Source organism: Mobula hypostoma, chromosome 8 (genome assembly GCF_963921235.1).
Source record: "Mobula hypostoma chromosome 8, sMobHyp1.1, whole genome shotgun sequence".
Lineage (NCBI taxonomy): Eukaryota > Metazoa > Chordata > Chondrichthyes > Myliobatiformes > Myliobatidae > Mobula > Mobula hypostoma.
The window spans coordinates 64,687,474-64,707,379 of NC_086104.1; the positions used below are offsets into that span (position 1 = coordinate 64,687,474).

Sequence of the window (19,906 nt, forward strand, 5' to 3'; positions counted from 1 at the left end):
AACCAATTTGATTCACCAAAACTATGTGGAAGTTTATGTCCTCCATAACAACTGTTGTTCCATATATACAGTTGCAAGAAAAAGTTTGTGAATCCTTTGCAATTAGCTGGTTTTCTGCATTAATTACTCATGAAGTGTGGTCTGATTTTACTAAGTCAGAATAATAGACAAACACAATCTGCCTAAACTAATAACACGTAAACAATTGTAGTTCTTGCCAATACTGAGTACACCATTTAAACAGTCACAGTTGAGGTTCAAAAAAGTATGTGAGCCTCTGGGGTAATGCCTTCTACAAAAGCTATTTGGAGTCAGGTGTTCCAATCAATGAGATGAGATTGGAGGTGTGGGTTGTAGAGGGGCCTTGCTTTATAAACCATTCATACAAAGTCATGTTACTGACAGAGCTTGTTCTTCTCAAGAAAGATCTGTTTCTGTACATCATGCCTTGATCAAAACAACTTTCAGATGATCTTAGATGAAGATTTGTAGAGATGCATGAGACTTGTGTGTTTATCAGTCCACAGTAAGAGAAATTGCCTACAAATGGAGGAAACTCAGTACTGTTGCTACTCTCCCTAGGAGTGGGCATCTTGCAAAGTTCACACAGATCACATCAAGAGCACAACCTGTAATGCTGAAGGAGGTGAAAAAGAACCCAAGGGCAAAAGCAAAGGACCTTGAGAAATCTCTAGAGCTTGCTAAAGTCTCTGTTCATGTGTCCAATATAAGAAAAGCACAGAACAAAAATAATGTTCATGGAAGGGCACCAAGGAGGAAACTACTGCTCGCCAAAAAAAAAATATTGCTGCACATCTCAAGTTTGCAGAAAATCAACCGGATGTTCCACAACACTTCTGGGACAATGTTGCTGTGGACAGATGAGACAAAAGTTGAACTTTTTGGCAGTGGTGCATATGCTATGCTTGGAGAAAAAAGGGCACTGCATACCAACAGCAAAATCTCATCCCAGCCATGAAGTATGGTAACAGGCACATCATGGTATGGGGCTACTCTGCTGCCTCAGGGCTTGGACATCTTGCAACCATTGAAGGAACTATGAATTAAAAATTGTATCAACGCATTTTATAGCAGATTGTCAGGGTAGCGGTCTGTCACCTGAAGCTTGTAGAAGTTGGATGATGCAGCAAAACAATGATCCAAAACACAAGAGTAAATCAACAACAGAATGGTTTAAAAAGAAGAAAATTCATGTTTTGGAATGGCTAAGTCAGAGTCAAGATGTTAACCAAATTGAGATACTATGTCATGACCTGAAGAGGGCTGTTCATGCAAGGTATCTCAGTTTTGTACTGAGGAATGGTCTACAGTTCCTCTTCACCGTTGTGCATGTCTGATCAGCAGCTATAGGAAATGCTTGGTGGAGGTTATTGCAGCTAAAGCAGCTTCTAGCAGTTATTAAATATAAAGATTCACATACTTTTTCCAGCCTGGACTGTGAATGATTATACAATGTATTCAATAAAGACATGAAATATTCCATTGTTTGTGTGTTATTTGTTTCGGTGGATTGTGTTTGTCTATTATTGTGACTTAAATGAAGACCAGAGCAGATTTTTTTTTGTTTATTACCTGTGCTACTGTAATGTTATTATTCTGTTCCCCATTGAATACTGTGGGCATTCAGATAGTGCCCTTACACTCATTAACCTTTGTGTCCTTTGCATTTGATCTTTCTGTACTCCACTCTTCTTTTCCAACCTTTGTTCTGCATTGCTTCCCTTTGTATTCCCAACCCCTGCCATATTCCCTCATAACAGTACAAGCAAACAAACACCCCAGGTCATTGATTCTGATCCTGCCCAGGTGTAGACTATACCATATGCATTAGTCTCACTTTTCCCAAAACTGGTTCCAATGCCCCGGGAATCTGAAGCCCTCCCTCCCGCACCACTGCTCAATCCATATTCATCCTAAATATTCTGCTATCCCTACTTTGGCTAGCATGTGGCACAGACAGCAGTCCTGAGATTATTACCTTTTGAGATCTGGGATTTTAATTTTTCTCCTAGCTTCCAAAATTCAACTCGTGGGAGCTGTTCCCACTTGTTCTCATACCATTGGTACCTGCGAGCAGCGCAACAACTGGCTGTTCATCCGGCTCTTCCAGAAGCCTGCAGCTGCTCTAAGACATCCCAAACCTTACACCTGGGAGGGAACACACCAAGCAAGGGTTCCATTGGTGGCCACTAAAACTCTTGTCCGTTGACCATCTTACTGATTTAAGTATCCTGTTCGTGGAGATGGAATTTAAAATTTGACTGCAAATTTTGTTTGGGAATAAGAGAAAAGAATCCCATCCACGTCCTGTATTTTTTTTAAATTGTAAGCTAGAATGTTCAGTTCATAATGATTTAATATTTATCCATGCGTATCCAATTCAGTTTTTGAGAGTTCCATATCAGGATCTAAATTTAGTTCATCATGTTATGCAACAGTTTTTGAAAAATTTATTGTTATTTGGAATCTAAAGGGTAATATATTTTAGTTAGGACAGTAAGTCAATCAATTTCATTCAATTTCATTTAATCACAAGAGAAAATCTGCAGATGCTAGAAATCTAAGCAACACACACAAAATGGTGGAGGAACTCAGCAGGCCAGGCAGCATCTATGGGAAAAAAAAGTACAGTCGACGTTTTCAGACAAAACCCTTCGGCAGAGCTCACTTAATGCTACACAAATCAGAGTTACAGTATTGTAATGTTCCCATATTATGTTTTCTCTCCATGTTAGAATTTTTACAAGGGAACTTTGGAATGAGAACTTCTCTGGTGGAGTGGTGGGGTGAAATAGAGGGATCCAGTAGCTTAGAGAGTAACTTAGCAGAAAAAAAGTGCCATGGGACTAAGCAGTAATTAGTTAAATGGATGGTTGGGGACATTATGTAATGCTCTTGCTTTTTGGAGATTTCTCAATGACTGGTGCTAATTAGATAGCATAGAACAGGGCTCGGAAACCTTTTTGCCTCTGTGGGTTGTATCGCGTATTAACGAGCGGACAGTGGGCCAGATAAATGCCATAAAAAACTTGAAATATGGGAATTATCCATTTAAATACATCTCAAATTAATGAATAGCACATGCTAGAAAATCATTTGTGCTTAAGGTTGCCTACCCCTGGCATAGAGGATACCAGACTGTACGTGTTAGTGTTCTTTCTGAGCAATCCATGTCAGATTTGTTCTGAATGCTGGCAGTAGTCCAGTATGCATTATTTTTATTCTTCGGGGTGATAATCTTTCGTCATTCATTCACTCCATTGCATAATGGATGGACTTGCAATCATCTATGCATCTGGTTACCTACCAGTTTTCCCTGGGCAGGTAGGTAACTGCATACTAAGAATCTAGACTCAGATTTCTCCTACAGCTTGGGTCTGACTAGGTATTGTGGCATAAGTGGAGGATTAATACAGAGCATGTTCTTGTTAGTATCTTGAATAATTTTGCTTTGACTCTTAATTGGACACATTCAAAGAGAAAGTGAACTGCAGTGTGAAATTCCATAAGAGAAATGTACAGTACATGCAGTTCGTGTTTAGGGCCCATGGATGGAGTTCTTTTGAAAATGAATTTTGCTGCAAAAAAGGCTGCACTGATAAGTTTTGATATTGCAGACACTGTAACCCATATGTTTTTAATTTAAGCATTTATGAGCTGTACTTGGCCCAATTATGAAAGCATGGTCTCTAAACTAATTTTGCAAAAATCGCATAAAATTAGTCTTCGTTCAGAAGTTTCCTTCTTCCTACGCCACTGACTCCAATATTTTACAATTGCTGCATAGTTAGGGAATTGGCAGTGTTATATTTTGTACATTCAAAACATTAAACTAATTCAAAAGAAGACACGGGAGTCTAAAATCTGAGTCTAACTTCGTATTTTACTTTGAGAGAGGTGTGCATTATCACATGGTGGTTTGCTAACCCATTTATCTAAATATTTAAATACAAGAATGCCAACGCAAAAATATATTTACAGTATTACTCAAATATGACTGGAATATTAAATACACAACCGGCTTTATCGGAGTCGCACAGTACCTCCACTGTGCCCGTGTCAGGCATCGGATGCTATCTGTATTAATCTTGTTTTCCAACACTAGGCCTATGGCCTTCTACATCAGCTACTCATCCAAATAATATTAAAATGTTGTGAGAGTGCTTGCCTCCATCCTCCATCCTTTCCTTTGTTATTTCTTATTTCTGCAGATGGGACCACATTTGTGATAAAGGGATTGTATCTTAATACATGGGACATTTGTTCAAATTTTGAAGTAAATATGCCTCCATATATAACCTTGAGATTCATTTTATTGTGAGAATACTCAGTAAATCTATAGAATGATGACCGTAACAGAACCAGTGAAAGACTGCACTTACTTGGGCATTCAACCAGAGTGCAGAAGACAACAAACAGCAAATACAAAAAGAAAGAAATGATAAAACACAAATATTGAGAACTTGAAATGAAGAGTGCTTGAAAGTAAGTCCACTAGTTGTGGATACATTTCAGAGTCTGATGGTTGAGAGGCAGTAACTGTTCCTGAACCTGGTGGTGTGAGCCCTAAAGCTCCTGTACTACCTTCCTTGGTGGCGGCAGTGGGCGGTGGGGTTCCCAGATGATGGATGCTGCTTTCCTACAACAGCGTTTCATGTAGATGTGCTCAGTGGTGGGGAGGGCTTTGCCTGTGATGGACTGGGCTGCATCCACTATTTTTTGGAGGACTTTCTGTTCGAGGGCATTGGTGCTTCCATATCAGGCTGTGATGTAGCCAGTCAATATACTCACCACTGCAGAGCTCTAGAAGTTTGTCAAAGTTTTAGATGTCATGCTGAATTTCTGAAAACTCCTAAGTAAGTAGTGGTGCTGCTATGCTTTCTTGCGTGCTGGTCCTGGGATGGGTCCTTTGAAATAATAACATGGAGGAGTTTAAAGTTGCTGATCCTCGGAGGACTGGCTCATGAACTCTTGGTTTCCTTCTGCTGATGTCAATAATCAGCTCCTTGGTTTTGCTGATGTTGAGTAAGAAGTTGTTGTTATGGCACCATTCAGCCAGATTTTCAATTGCCCTCTTATGTGCTGATTCATCACCACCTTTGATTCTGCCTACAACAGTGATGTCATCAATAAACTATTATTATTATTTGTAATAACTTGAATAAACAACAGCACAATGAAGTAAATTGGTTTCATGTGATGGCATTGCTGACTCCTGTTTGCAAAAGTTTCGGAGCTGGGAGCTGAGCATACAAGGGTACTTACTTTTCAGGAAGGACAGGTGAGAAGGTAAATGTGGGCCAGCACTGTTAATAAGAGAAGTGCAGTTGAGAGACTCTGAAGACACTTCCATTTGGTAGGAAGTTGCAAGAAGGTAGGGGAAGAAGGTACTGGTAGAAATAACATAGATTTTTTTGCCGTGGGAAAAGGTATAAATCAACAAAGGATTGGAGGCATTACATGTAAAAAGAGAGGTGGGGAGACTGCTCTGCTCATCATATAAATAGCGTTAAATAAGTTTCCTATGTGAACAAGTTGATAAAAGTCTTTTGGGATCATTCCCTTGAGCCAGCCAAGGAAAAAGTAATGATGAATTTGGAAATGGGTGATGAGGCAGGTTTACTGATGACTTGAGAGTAATATTGGATCCATTTGAGAGTGAGAAACCCTGAATTAGAAACCACTGTTTAATTTCAGGGAATTGCAATGGAATGGGGATAGAGATGACTGAAATTAAAATATTAACAGATAAGAGTGTAGACAAGCAGAGGCAAAAATTTAATTAAGTGCATGACCAATAGCAAAAACAACCACTAAGGAGGAAAATCTGTAAGTGAGCAATAAACCAGCTGTAGTTAACCAACTATGTTAAGGAGTGGCCTTAATTAGAAGGGGATTATATAAGAAGGTGAAAGTTAACGTTGGGTCCAAAAGTTCAGAATCGATCCAGTGAGGCCAAAAATAAAGTAATAGAAAATGAACTCTGGGAAAGTGAGTATTAAGAATAAAAATGGACAATAAGGGTTTGGATATATTGGGGGGGGAGGGTAGGGAAGGGTTTAAGTGAACTTGGAGAGTGTAAGACTTGGAAGTCAATATGCTTGGAAGATGCTGGAAAACTCAACAGGTTAAGTAGAAACAGTCAATGTTTCATGTATTTGATTAACAACAGGAAAGAAGTTGGGGGGTAGAATGTGTCCAAACAACAGGAATATCTGATAGCACAGCTTGAAATGGCATAATGGGGCCATTTACCAGCACATTTTTTTTTGGTCTAGGAAATGAGTTGTTAATAGTAAGGTTTTCCAACCCACCCAGCAGGCCTTGTATAAGTAAGATAATAGCAAGACCAGAAGGCCATAAGACATGGGTGCTGAATGGGCCATTTGGCCCATTGAGTCTGCTCTGCCATTCCATCATGGCTGATTTATTATCCCTCTCCATCCCCATTCTCCTGCCTTTCCCCATAATCTTTGCTAATCAAGAAATGATCAACCTCCAATTTAAATATACTCAATGACCTGGCCTCCATAGCTCTCCATGGCATTGAGTTCCACAGATTCACCACCCTCTGGCTAAATAAATTCCTTCTCATCTCTGTTCTACATGGACATCCCTCTATTCAGAAGCTCTGCCCTCTGGTCCTAGAATCCCCCCACAAAAGAAAACATCCTCTCTACATCCACACTACCTAGGCCTTTCAATATTCGGTAAGTTTCAGTAAGATCTCTCCTCATTCTTCTAAACTCCAGCGAGTACAGGCCCAAATCCCTTTACACCCCTGATTTTTGAATTTTCTCCCCATTTAGAAAGTAGTTTATGCCTTATTCTGTCTACCTACCAAAGAGCATGACTGTACAATTCCCAACACTATTTATTCTACCACTTTTTGCCCATTCTCCTAAACTGTCCAAATCCTTCTTCAGACTCCCTGCTTTCTCAAAACTAACTGCCTCTTCACCAATGTTTGTGTTGTCCGCCATTTTGGCCACAAAGCCATCAAATCCATCATCTGTTGATGTACAATGTGAAAAGAAGCAGTCCCCATACTGACTCCTGCAGAACACCATGAGTCACCGGCAGCCAGCTAGAATTTTTTCCCCTATTCTTTGCCTCTTGCTAGTCGCCAATCTTCTCTCCATGTTAGTACCTTGCCTGTAATACCCTCATCTTGTCTTAACATATCTTGTTAAGCAGCCTCATGTGTTGAAACAATATCAAAGGCCTTCTGAAAATCTAAGTAAACAACATCCACTGGCTCTCCTTTGTCTTCCTGCCTATTATTTCCTCGAAGAATTCAAGTCGATTTTCCCTTAAGTCGGGGGTTCCCGACCATTTTTGTGCCATGGACCCCGGGCTGGGAACCCCTGCAAACATGTTGACTATGACCTACTTTTATCCTGTACCTTCACATACCCCAAAACCTCATCGTTAATAACAGATTCCAACACCTTCCCGACCACTGCAGTCCCATGAAGTGGGGCAGATGGATAACGTAGTGGTTAGCACAATGCTTTACAGTACCAGTGACCTGTGTTCAATTCCTGCCGCTGCCTGTAACGAGTTTGTACGTTCTCCCCGTGATCACGTGGGTTTCCTCTGGGTGCTCCGGTTTCCTACTATAGTCCAAAGACTTACCAGTTGGTAGATTAATTGGGCATTGTAAATTGTCCGGTAAGTAGGCTAGTGTTTAAATTGGGGGAGGGGTTGCTGGGTGGCACGGCTCAAAGTACCCATTCCACGCTGTTTCACAGTAATTAAATAAATAAATAGACTAGCTGGCCTATAATTTCCTTCCTTCTGCTTCCCTCCTTTCTTAAAGAGTTAGTGACATCTGCAATTTTCAGTCCTCCAAAACCATTCCAGAATCGAGTGATTATTAAAATATCATTACCAATGCCTCCACAATCTCTTCAGCTACCACTTTCAGAACCCTGGGGTGTAGTCCATCTCCTCCAGGTGTCTTATCTATCTTTAGACCTTTCAGCTTCCCAAATACCTTCTCCTTAGTAATAGCAACTACACTCACTTCTGCCCCCAGACACTCTTGATTTTCTGGCATACTGCTGGTGAGTTCCACAGAGAAGAATGGTGCAAAATATTTATTAAGTTTGTCTGTCATTTCTTTGTCCCTCTTTATTACCTGGACAGCATTATTTTGCAGTTGTCCAATATCCCTCTCACCTCTTTTATTCTTTATATTAATATGTAAAAAATGGTATTCTCTTTTATATTATTAGCTAGCTTATATTCATATTTTATCTTTTCTCTCCTTATGGCTTTTTTAGTTACCTTTTTTAAAATAAAAGCTTCCCAAACCTCTAACTTCTAAGTTTTGCTATATTATATGCTCTTTAGCTTTTATGCTGTCTTTGACTTCCCTTGTCAGCCATGGTTGCTTCCTCCTCCCTTTAGAATACTTCTTCATCTTTGGGATGTATCTATCCTGCATCTTCTATATTGCCCCAGAAACTCCAGCCATTGCTGTTCTCCCATCATCTCTGCTCGTGGTCCCTTCCAGTCAACTTTGGCCACCTTCTCTCTCATGGCTCTGTAATTCCCCTTACTCCACTGTAATACTGATACATCTGACTTTAGCTTCTCCTTCTCAAATTGCAGGGTAAATTCTGTCATGCTATGATCATTGTCTCCTTCAGGTCCCTTCACCTTAAGCTCCCATCTCATATCCAGTTCATTACATAACACCCATTCCAGAATAACCGATCCCCCAGTAGGCTCAAAATGCTATCTCATTGACTGTACTTTTCTCCATAGATGCTGCCTGGCCTACGAGTTCCTCCAGCATTTTGTGTGTGTGTGTGTGTGTGTGTGTGTGTGTGTGTGTGTGTGGGGCTTGGATTTCCAGCATCTGCAGATTTTCTTTTGTTGTGATTTGATAACACAGGATAACTTATTTATGTCTAGATTTTATCCTTGCCTTCATCACACATAAATAACAAAATAAAGCGCATTAATATTAAATATTGTAAGATATGGAAGAGATTAGCCAGTGACCTGAAGAAGTCCAGCTCTTCAGCCTCTTCCTTAACTCCCTCTTCCTCCCTTCTGCCTGTGTCATCGATGTTAATGTGCGTCACAACCTCTGGCTGCTCACCTTCCCTCATGAAAATCTTCCTGGACCCCAGCACATGGGAGACAACACACCATCTTGTATTTTCTCGCAGCCTCAGAATCTCTTATCATACTCGTTCTGTCTCAATTTGCTTTTCCCTGCTGATCCTTTGAGCCAGCCAAAGTGCCACTGGCCTGCCTGCTGGTGCTTTGTCCTGATGGGTCATCTCCCTCCGTCCAAGTTTAGTGTGTTGCTGTGCGGAATGACTACAGGTTAACCCTGGATTGGCTGCTTACTCCCCTTTCTACTCCTGGTGGTCTCCTGAAGCCTGTACTCTGGGTGTGACTACCCCAGTAAAAGTTTAATTTTTGTGGTTTTTGCCTCCTGGATGATCCTGAGTATGTACGTACAGCTCCAGCTCTACTTCCTTGACCTTGTCAGTCAGGAGCTGCAGTTGAGTGCACTTCCTGAAGCTGTAGTCATCAGAGAGACTGTGATGTATCTTGAAATCCTACATCTCACAGGAGAAGTATTCCACTGTCTTAACTACCATCCTGACTACACTTGTTATACCTCTAACTTCTTAAGCTTCCACTCTAGCCTGCACCTGTTGAACCAAAACCTGGCTACTCTAGCATTGTCCACTCCAACAGTGTCTGCTTCCACATACACCTTGCTGCTTTTTAATTGGCTGCTGCTAAATACCTGTGATCATCATGAGTTCAAAAGGCCCCAAGCTCTTATTAAGTCTCGTGCTGCCTCACCAATGAGCAATTTCTCGCAGTGACTGCAGCTAGCTGAAAACTCAGACTTGGGACTGAATGGCTTGCCTTTCTTCCTGCTTACGGTCCTCAGCTGCCTCAGTAATAGAAACATAGAAAATAGGTGCAGGAGTAGGCCATTCGGCCCTTCGAGCCTGCACCGCCATTCAGTATGATCATGGCTGATCATCCAACTCAGAACCCCGTACCAGCCTTCCCTCCATACCCCCTGATCTCTTTAGCCACAAGGGCCATATCTAACTCCCTCTTAAATATAGCCAATGAACTGGCCTCAAATGTTTCCTGTGGCAGAGAATTCCACAGATTCACCACTCTCTGTGTGAAGAAGTTTTTCCTAATCTCGGTCCTAAAAGGCTTCCCCTTTATCCTCAAACTGTGACCCCTCGTTCTGGACTTCCCCAACATCGGGAACAATCTTCCTGCATCTAGCCTGTCCAATCCCTTTAGGATTTTATATGTTTCAATCAGATCCCCCCCTCAATCTTCTAAATTCCAACGAGTATAAGCCTAGTTAATCCAGTCTTTCATCATATGAAAGTCCTGCCATCCCAGGAATCAATCTGGTGAACCTTCTTTGTACTCCCTCTATGGCAAGGATGTCTTTCCTCAGATTAGGGGACCAAAACTGCACACAATACTCCAGGTGTGGTCTCACCAAGGCCTTGTACAACTGCAGTAGTACCTCCCTGCTCCTGTTCTCGAATCCTCTTGCTATAAATGCCAGCATACCATTCGCCTTTTTCACCGCCTGCTGTACCTCCATGCCCACTTTCAATGACTGGTGTATAATGACACCCAGGTCTCGTTGCACCTCCCCTTTTCCTAATCGGCCACCATTCAGATAATAATCTGTTTTCCTGTTTTTGCCACCAAAGTGGATAACTTCACATTTATCCACATTAAATTGCATGTGCCATTAATTTGCCCACTCACCTAACCTATCCAAGTCACCCTGCATCCTCTTAGCATCCTCCTCACAGCTAACACTGCCGCCCAGCTTCGTGTCATCCGCAAACTTGGAGATGCTGCATTTAATTCCCTCATCCAAGTCATTAATATATATTGTAAACAAATGTGGACTATACCTTTGCCTCTCAGGCTGTCATGATCTACATAAATCTCTGGCTTATTATCTGTCTGTTCTTTTCAAACCCTGTCACTGTTTAAGTTTTGGATCAGCTATTTAAAGCAACCTCTGCTGATTTTCAGCTTGTTTAGGCAAAATCTCTGGTAAGGTACCACAGCACCTTCTGAGATGAAAGCCATTTGATTTTGTATTCCTTATTAAATATTCATGCTTGGGTCTTGCAACTTATCTTGTAATTTTCCATTAAAGTGAGTTAACCAAGAATGTTAATATGATAGTGATTTTAAACTCTATACAAATTATGAGAAAATTGCAATGGAATGTTTCATATGGTATTTCTTCTTGTGTAGGATTGGATGATTGCCTACAATGCTATGTTCACAATTTTGAACGGGAGAAAATAAATGGTGAGCAGCTTCTCCAGATTACTCATCAGGATCTTGAAGAATTGAGAGTTACACGCATTGGTCACCAGGAACTAATCCTAGAGGCTGTGGATCTACTTTGTGCTTTGGTAAGTTTAACTTATTCATTAAACTCTCTTGAAAATGGTTACTCTTTTTAAAAAAAATGCTGTATGCCAGCATGGACACAATCTAAGGCTTAGATGCCAAGCAGTAAAAGCCCTAAACTATAAAGTGATTGAGACTTAATCAAAGTAGAATGAGAAATTTTGAGATGCCAAAGTAAAGTTGGTTTAAAGTGTACGTTTGTGGGAAATTTTTCATTGACATTGTAGGCAGATATTAATAAAAGAATGCTGAAGGATAATTACCTGAAATAAAACTATCGTGTAGATAGTCAAAGGCTTTTTCCCAGGGCTGAAATGGCTCCCACAAGCAGGCACAGCTTTAAGGTGCTTGGGAGTAGGTAAAGAGGAGATGTCGGGTAAATTTTTTACGCAGAGGGTGGTGAGTGCGTGGAATGGGCTGCCGGCAATGGTGGTGGAGGCGGATACGATAGGGTCTTTTAAGAGACTTTTGTATAGGTACAGGGAGCTTAGAAAGATAGAGGGCTATGGGTAACCCTAGTAATTTCTAAGTTAGGGACATGTTCGGCACAACTCTGTGGGCCGAAGGGCCTGTATTGTGCTGTATGTTTTCTTGTTTCTAATACCTTTCTGCTGGCTCATTTCCCTTTCCAATGTCTGCTTAATTTGTGTTCTGCCCAGTGGATTTAAGTTGGTCTGAGAAATCCATATCCCACTACTCTTTGCAATCCTGTCATCTTTCCATTGTTCATCAACTATTGGAGTGTGACTGGGGAGGGAAATAAAAGTTAAGTATAATTACTTTAAAAGCTTAGACATTTAAAATCTCTGCATTTTTAATGGACTTTCAGCTTCTCAACTGATTTAAACATTTAATTTCCTGAGATATCTCCAATGTAAGATTATTTTTCTGCCTATAGCAATTCTTCATCTGTTCTGACTGCAGAAGCTTTATTTGGGACATGTCAATGAATTAAATGTCAGGATAGTTTGATCAACTGGATTCTTCGTAATAAAGGACGGGTGTGGTGAAAATGGTCCTGTTCAATGTTTAAAAACTTCAAAGGGGTCTGAGAGGGGTGTAGAGAAAGATTTGCATTATTGCTGAAGGGTAAAAATCAAGCATTTCTGGTAATCACTTGTGGATTTGTGAAGGAATTTAGTTTTTTTTTACTGTAAGAATGTGAAATTCACATCATTTGTACATTTACTTTCAATGCCTGAGTGGTTCCACAGGATACTAATTCCTGCTCAATGGCCCCTCTGTACCAGATGGTGATACAACCAGTTAGAATACTCCACGGTACATCTGTAGAAATTTGCAAAAGTCACTGGTGACATATTAATTCTCCTTAAACATAGATCTTCAGAGATTTGACACCCAGGAACCTGCAACTGTTGATCCTTTCTACTTCTGATCCCTCTCAGGACCGGTGTGTACTCCTTTGATTTCCCCTTCCTGAAGTCTGCAATCAATTCCTTGGTCTTATTGACATGGATTGCAAGATTGTTGCGTGACATCACTCAGTCAAATGATCTATCTCACTCTTGTACGCCGCCTCATCACCATCTGAAATTCTGCCAACGATAGTTGAGTTGTTGGCAAGTTTATAGATGGCATTTGAGCTGTGCCTACCACACAATCCTGGGTATAGGGAGAGTAGAAAAGTGGGCTAAGCACACATCCTTGAAGTGCACCAGTGTTGATCCTCACTGAGGAGGAGATACTATTTCCAATCCGCACAGACCATGGGTACCCAGTGAGGAAGTCAAGGGCTCAGTTGTAGAGAGAGGTACAGAGGCCTAGGTTTTGGACCTGGATGATTTGAACTGAGGGTATGATTGTGTTGAAAGCTGAGCTGTAATCAATAAAGAGCAACCTAACGTAAGCTTTGCTACTGTCCAGGTGATTCAAGGCTGAGTGGAGAGCCAGTGAGATTGTATCCACTGTAGACCTATTGTGGCAATTGGCAAATTGCAACGGGTCCAAGTCCTTGCTTAGGCCGGAGTTGCTTAGCCATAACGAATCGCTCAAAGCACTTCATCATAGTAAATATGATGCCACTGGACAATTGTCACTGAGGCAGCTCTCCCTTCTCTTCTTGGGCACTGGTATGATTGTTGCCCTTTTGCTCCAACTGCAGCAGTGAGAGATTGAAGTCGTCCTTGAACACTCCTGCCAATTGTTTGGCGCAGTATTTCAGAGCCTCACCAGGTACACCATTGGTGCCTGATGCCTTGCAACAGTTCACCCTCTTTAAAGATGTTCTGACTTTGGTTTCTGAGGTAGAGATCACAACATTGCCAGATGCTGCAGGGATTCACACAGGTATAGTTTTGTTCTCTCTTTCAAAGCATGCATAAAAGCATTGAATTTATTACAGCTATTCATGATGCTAGGTTTCGCCTTGTAGGGAAGTAATGGCCTGCAAACCCTGCCAGAGCAGATGGGCATCTGATTTAGACTCTAAACTCAATTGGAATTGTTCCCCCGCCCTCCCCCCCACCAAAATAGACTTCCATGGGTTGCATCAGGACTACTTGTATAATTCTTGAATGCGACAAACCTAGCCCTCTGCAGACTACAAATCTCCTGGTTTATCCACAGTTTTGGTTTGGCCATGTTCGGTATGTTTTTGAAAGTGTGCACTCATACACATGGGTCTTGATGAGGTCAGTGACAACTGGGGTGTATTCATTTAGACTCAAAGATGAATCTCTGAAGAATGGATGAATGAAGTCTGAAGGATCATTTCCTGTCAGTCACCTTATGTACAGACAATCCTGTACCTTGTATCACTTTATGGACATACAATTAATCCATAAGCTATCTTGTGTGCGTTCACCAGCAACTTTGATGTGCATTGGTTGAATTTCCAGCATCTGCAGAATTCCTCTTGTTTGTGTCTTTATTGTGCTTTTTATTATTGTGTTCTTCATTTTTTTTTGCGCTGAATCAGATTCAGAGTAATAATTGTTTCCTTCTCCTGTACAGTTGTGTACTGGAAATGATTTAAAAACAAGCTTGTATCTTAAGCCTGTTTTCCAAGAAAACAATAAGAGATATCCAGACTAAATAGAAATGTCAGCCTGTGCAGTTTTTGAATCCATTGGAGACATGTTACTTTTCCTTTTTAATAAGGGACAAGTGACTTGGTATGTGTTTAACATGGGAAAGACATCCAAAAGTTTATACACACTTACATAAGCCACTAACGTTGGCAGGCGACGTTCCAGAAAGATTGGCATTCCCGAGGCAGAAAAAATTTCTGTTGAAGTTGCTGTTCAAAACTTGAGTGCTCAGTAGTGGTTTCTCTTGCAATTAAGCAATTCCTTTACACATTTTTCCTTGAAGTGATAGCCACTCAACTGGATTGTTGTAAACTGTTTTTCTTGTGTGAAAGGAGGAAATCAGAAGGTCACTTGCTTTCATTAATAGGAAGTTGTAATTGCAGTTGAATTCAATCCGCGTTTTAATTTGAACATTATTCAAAATTCAGTCACCAGTTGAAGTTCAGTGCGGTTGATGAATAGCTGCATTGACTTGGATTTCCGAACCCATCTTCCAATTAAGTACTGCTAACAGTAACCTAAATCCATTAGCCTTTTTTTTGTAAGCTCGTATTTAAAACTTCAGATGTATGAATTGTGTTGCAGTTGACCTTTTAATCTGCGATGTTTAATTTTGAATAGTTCTAAAACTAAGACAGTTTTGCTGTGATGTGTTTGTGGATTTTACTTCTTCCTTAATCCTAAATGATGCTTTTCAAGCAATCCTTTCTTCCAGTTTAAGATGGCACTACTGAAGGTGGGCAACAGCTCACTGGTGGTTTTCAAAGCAAGAAATACGACTGAATTCTCTATTGTAACACTTTATGTGGAAAATTGTGGTAAATGATCACCGGTAACAATGAAGAGGTGACCAAAAGAGACGCTGATTGTAGGGTCGAGGCGCACGGGTGGAAGACAGAGTCTTGAGTGTAGTCGAGACGTGTTCAAGTGGCTGGAGCAAGGTTGAGGAATATGTGAGATGGAGATGAAGAGAACGGAACGGAAAAAAGTTGGAGTAGAGTGGTTTCGGAGCCCGTCCACCGAAAGCAGGAGTAAGGTTGGATAAATCTAAGCGCCAGGTCGATTTAGAAAGGTCAGACACAGGCCGGAACATGGGGCTTAGGCCAGATTGTATTGTTGCGGCAGGCCCTGGGTCCTAGTGCGGGGGACAATCCGGTGCTTGGACAGTTTAAACACTGGGCCTGAGGGACTTAAAAGACAGAGTGCCAGGACAGGAGGCGAGGGTTGGGGCTGGTTCTGCTTTGCAACATTTTACTCCACTCACCTTTGGCACTGAGGTGGTCATGCCCTGGCTGCTCCTATGGTCTCTGGGCTTCGTAGCAATTTTCACAGATTGAAGTTATGGGACCACACCGGCTACTCCAGGCTTCAGGCTAAATAGACTCCATTTTGTTTAGAATGCTGATGCTTGCTTTATTGTCGACATGGTCCATTTTTCTTTCCTCTCTGTGCATTGGGTATTGGTCACTTTTAAAAATTGTGTCCTTTTGGATTTCTTGTTCAGTGGCTGAAGGTTGTATAATTTATACCTTGTACTTTGAATCTTGTTTAACTTGCCAACCAGCAGTCTATATCTATAGATGTTGGGTTCATCAAGTGTCTTTGTACAGTGGACATGCAGATCGGGCAATAAATGTTTGCGCACTTTAAATTTGAAGCATACCAGTATCTAATCCAGTCTCCACCCAATACCAAAAGGATACTTTCCAACAGGGAAAGGTGATCATCTGAAAAGAGTAATGCTCGGTTAAGCCCTTTTCAGTAAACACCTTTTCTGAATCTGGTTTAATGCATCGTAGGCTGCAAGCTGTCTGATCCAGGCATCTATTGGAATCTTTGGTTTAAAGGTTCCAGTATTTTGCTAAGAAGCGGTTATTCACTCAACTGTCAAATGGACTTCAGATCACCAGTTGTTCTCATTGGGTTTTACTTCAGCCTAACATTTGATATATTAGGAGAATTTCCCGTGTGCAGTCTGTCTGTGGAATTTTTGAAAATATGATGGAGCTGAACCACTTTTCTTGGGATTCCCTATCCTTTATCAAGCTGTTTAGACTGTACAGCATTCCTATTAAATTATATTGTGCACATGAAGTAAAAAGTTAAAGAGCCACGTTCCCTGCTAGAGATTTGCACATTCTAGTGTAACTGCTGAATTGATGTTGCAGTTTAGTCAGTGTTACATGATCGCATTCTTCCTCAGAGATGCTTCACATTTGTTATGCAACATCCCAAGGCTGTGACAGGCACAGCGTAAATACACACAGTCCTTTTTCCCACACAGTGTTCCTCTCCCACTTCAGCATTTTATGTGTAGTATTGCATTACTAAAAATAAATACTTTTTTAAAACTTTTTCCTTCCCTGCTACTTTTGCCCCACAGCAATCAACTTAAGAAATTTAAGGAAATTCTCCTCCTTAAAAACATCCGTAAACAATTGAGTTGAAGCCCATGGAGAAGGAAAGCTCTCTGAGAAAATAACGTTCTGCAAAAGGAACTAACTTTATATCTCAAGTTAAAGTCTAACACCGAACATATGGAGGCTGTTAGCTTGAACACGTTCTCACTGGACAATAAAATGTTGCATGCACTGTAAACATCATGACTCACTGGCAGAAAATTGCATACCAAAGGTGCACTGAGAACCATTTAATAAAAACTTATTAATTAGACTAGAATTTTTCCACAATCGATAAATTCTTGTTGAATTAGGACAATATCTGTATGCATTCTGGTTTGGGTGGCCCACACTATTTTTAACATTCTTGAAACTTAGAAGATGAAAAGGAAGGAAAATGGAGGAAGTTCACTAAGCATGCAAACAGTGCTGCTAATCATCCCAAACGATTGTTTTGGTGGATACAGTAGTGATGCTGGCTCTTGAATGTGGAAATTTTTTCATATTTGAAAGAACGGATTCTGTTTCCATTTGAGCAGGATGTGTTGAGAACATTCGCTCCTATTGAAGATAACTTGAAGGTCAGTGGGTAAATTTGTCACAGGCTGAAGCCCAAGTGTATGTAAAAAGGAAAGTAATTGTGTGGTGAGATGAGAATGTAACGTTCAGTTATATTGGCTCGTGTATGTCTAGGGGAAATCCAGCCCAGCACCCGCCTCAACACTCCCCACAGGGTCGGTTGCCGCCCAAATCAATCACAAACATCAATCATCAGCCAGCACACCCAGTAAATTTTAACAAATACACTTTATAGATATTACTAATTCTATGACATTAATATACATTTGATACAGAGAGGAAAGTAATGAAAAAAAAGGCGCCAACACTTATCAAAGTCCAAGTTCTTTGCGCGCTACGTTGGAGCTCAATTCGACTTCAAACGACCACCCGAATTCCGTCGACTCACGGCTCGGGACCACCCTGAGTGATCAACCGGAGCCTCTCCACACATCTGCGGTCTTCCTCGTCTCTCCTCCGACTCCCCGCCAAAACTCAGTCCACAGTCATATCATACAGCATGGTATCCGAAAACAAAACGATACATAACCACCCATTGGCTAATAGAACTCTGTTATCTCATTTTAAAGTAAAACAAACTGTTAGCGCAAACTCTCTTCAGCGTTAAAGCACAACAAAGCCGCATTCCCCAGATTAACATAACAAAGTCGCCATTTTAAATGTAACAAAAGAAAGACCCCGTACACTGTCCCCCCACCACAAGAAGTCATGCCCTCATGACGTTAACAGAGTTCACCAGTGCTCCTTGTAAAACACAAAACCCAACCCAGGTGCATAAAGCAGTGACATAACTTTCCAGCGCAGTAGAGATCACACCCTGCTCTCCCGGCGCTGTATAAGTTAGTCTCTCCGGGGGATGCCCACTCCTCTGAGGCCTCTGTACTTCCTCTGCTGACTCTCCCTGTTCAGACACCCCAGTTGACCCCTCGGGCCTATCTGTCGGACCCTCCCCCTCACTGGGATCCCTCAGCCCCTGTGAGCCCTCTGGCTCGGGTTCTGCCTCCACCCTCTCCTCCCCCAATCCCGGCTGTAATACAGGCGGCTCTGCAACACCCTCCCTCGGTTCCCCTAACTCAGTGATGGAAGGGCCAAGAGTCTCTTCTCCCGGCACCAGGGAATCAGCGAACAGAAGCAGGTACCACACGTCCGACTCATCATCTTCCGATGACGTATCCCTTCTCGAGGTGGGGACCGGCCCCGTTTTCTTCGCAGTGGGCTCTTTCCACGCCCCGCGCCCTCGCAGAGTCCTCGTAATAGGAGTAAACTCCCATTCGGGCTCTGGGTCCATCTTCACCTCTCGACCCAGAGGCAACAGGTGGTTCCAATGGAGTACCTTGACAGGCCCCCCGGAGACCCCTTGGATTTCTCTGGTCTCACCCCGACTACCACCTCCTGAACCGCTGAAGACCGTCCCTGAGGGTCCGAGCCCCCTGGTCGGCCCAAAGCACACTCCTTGGCCCGTACCTGTCGGATCAGCTGTCCAAATGATGGAGGGGGGCTCTGCTTAAGTGACTGCCGTACACTCCAAGCCACTCTGTCATCCTCCCGGGAACCGCTACATATCTGGCTCATCCTTGACTCCGCCACTTCGTCCTCCTTCACTACCCCTCGTCACAGCAACCCCGTAAGCTTTCCTTCCAGCCTGAAAGCATAGTCTGAGAACTTTTCCCCTCTTCTCTGCCCCATCCGTTGAAACTCTGCTAAGTGCCGCCAGGGATCCCCTGACAGTCCAAACACTTCCTCCAAAGCGTCCAAACACTCCGATAGGGAAGCCAAGGGGCATGCCGCTCTCAGATCGCGGACCACCCGGGCCACCCCGCCCCTTAAGCTTTCCACCAATCGCTGTCTCTTTTCCACATCCGAAACTGGCCACACCTCTAACAATTGGGATGTATCTTCAACCTAGGTATCATAGTCATCCCCCCCTTCCGGGGTGGGCTTGGCTCCCGAGAAAATTCTCAGCTTCGGGCAGTGCCTCTCAACCCTTCTCGCCAGGGAGGTAATGGCAGCCGTTAACTCGGCAGTCTCATCCCGCCCATGGGGGCCGGGCCTGGCCAAACCTTCCCACTCCACACCTCCACCCCTGGCTACTGGCACCTCCCTTGGGGCCTCATCTAGCTCCTCCTCCTCTGGCACCTCCTCACTTGTGTCCTCGGGGGGAGTGTGGAGACCCCATGGCCCCGCCTCCCCCGGGGCATGGACTGTCGCTGGTAGTTCCAAAGTCATGACGTCGGCACTCGTCCGCACCAACATCCAGCTAGCCTCCAGTTCTTTCCCACCTCTTCTAGCTATAAGTTCTACCTGCCCGATACCTTTAATTAAACTTAACCCTTGCACCAGTACCTCTGCCGGAATGTGATAATCGACCCTGCTTACCACACATGCATGATTCACCGGTACCTC

At 42.5% G+C, this 19,906-nt stretch overlaps 1 protein-coding gene across 3 annotated transcripts in view; it reads left to right on the plus strand.

The window, feature by feature from the left end:
- cnksr3 (cnksr family member 3) overlaps positions 1–19,906 on the plus strand; it is a 125,835-nt gene that overhangs the window by 41,299 nt on the left and 64,630 nt on the right. For all 3 annotated transcript variants that reach the window (XM_063055996.1, XM_063055997.1, XM_063055998.1), the window contains exon 2: positions 11,314–11,477. In XM_063055996.1, coding sequence (XP_062912066.1) covers positions 11,314–11,477 — 164 coding nt within the window. The remainder of the gene's footprint in view (positions 1–11,313; positions 11,478–19,906) is intronic.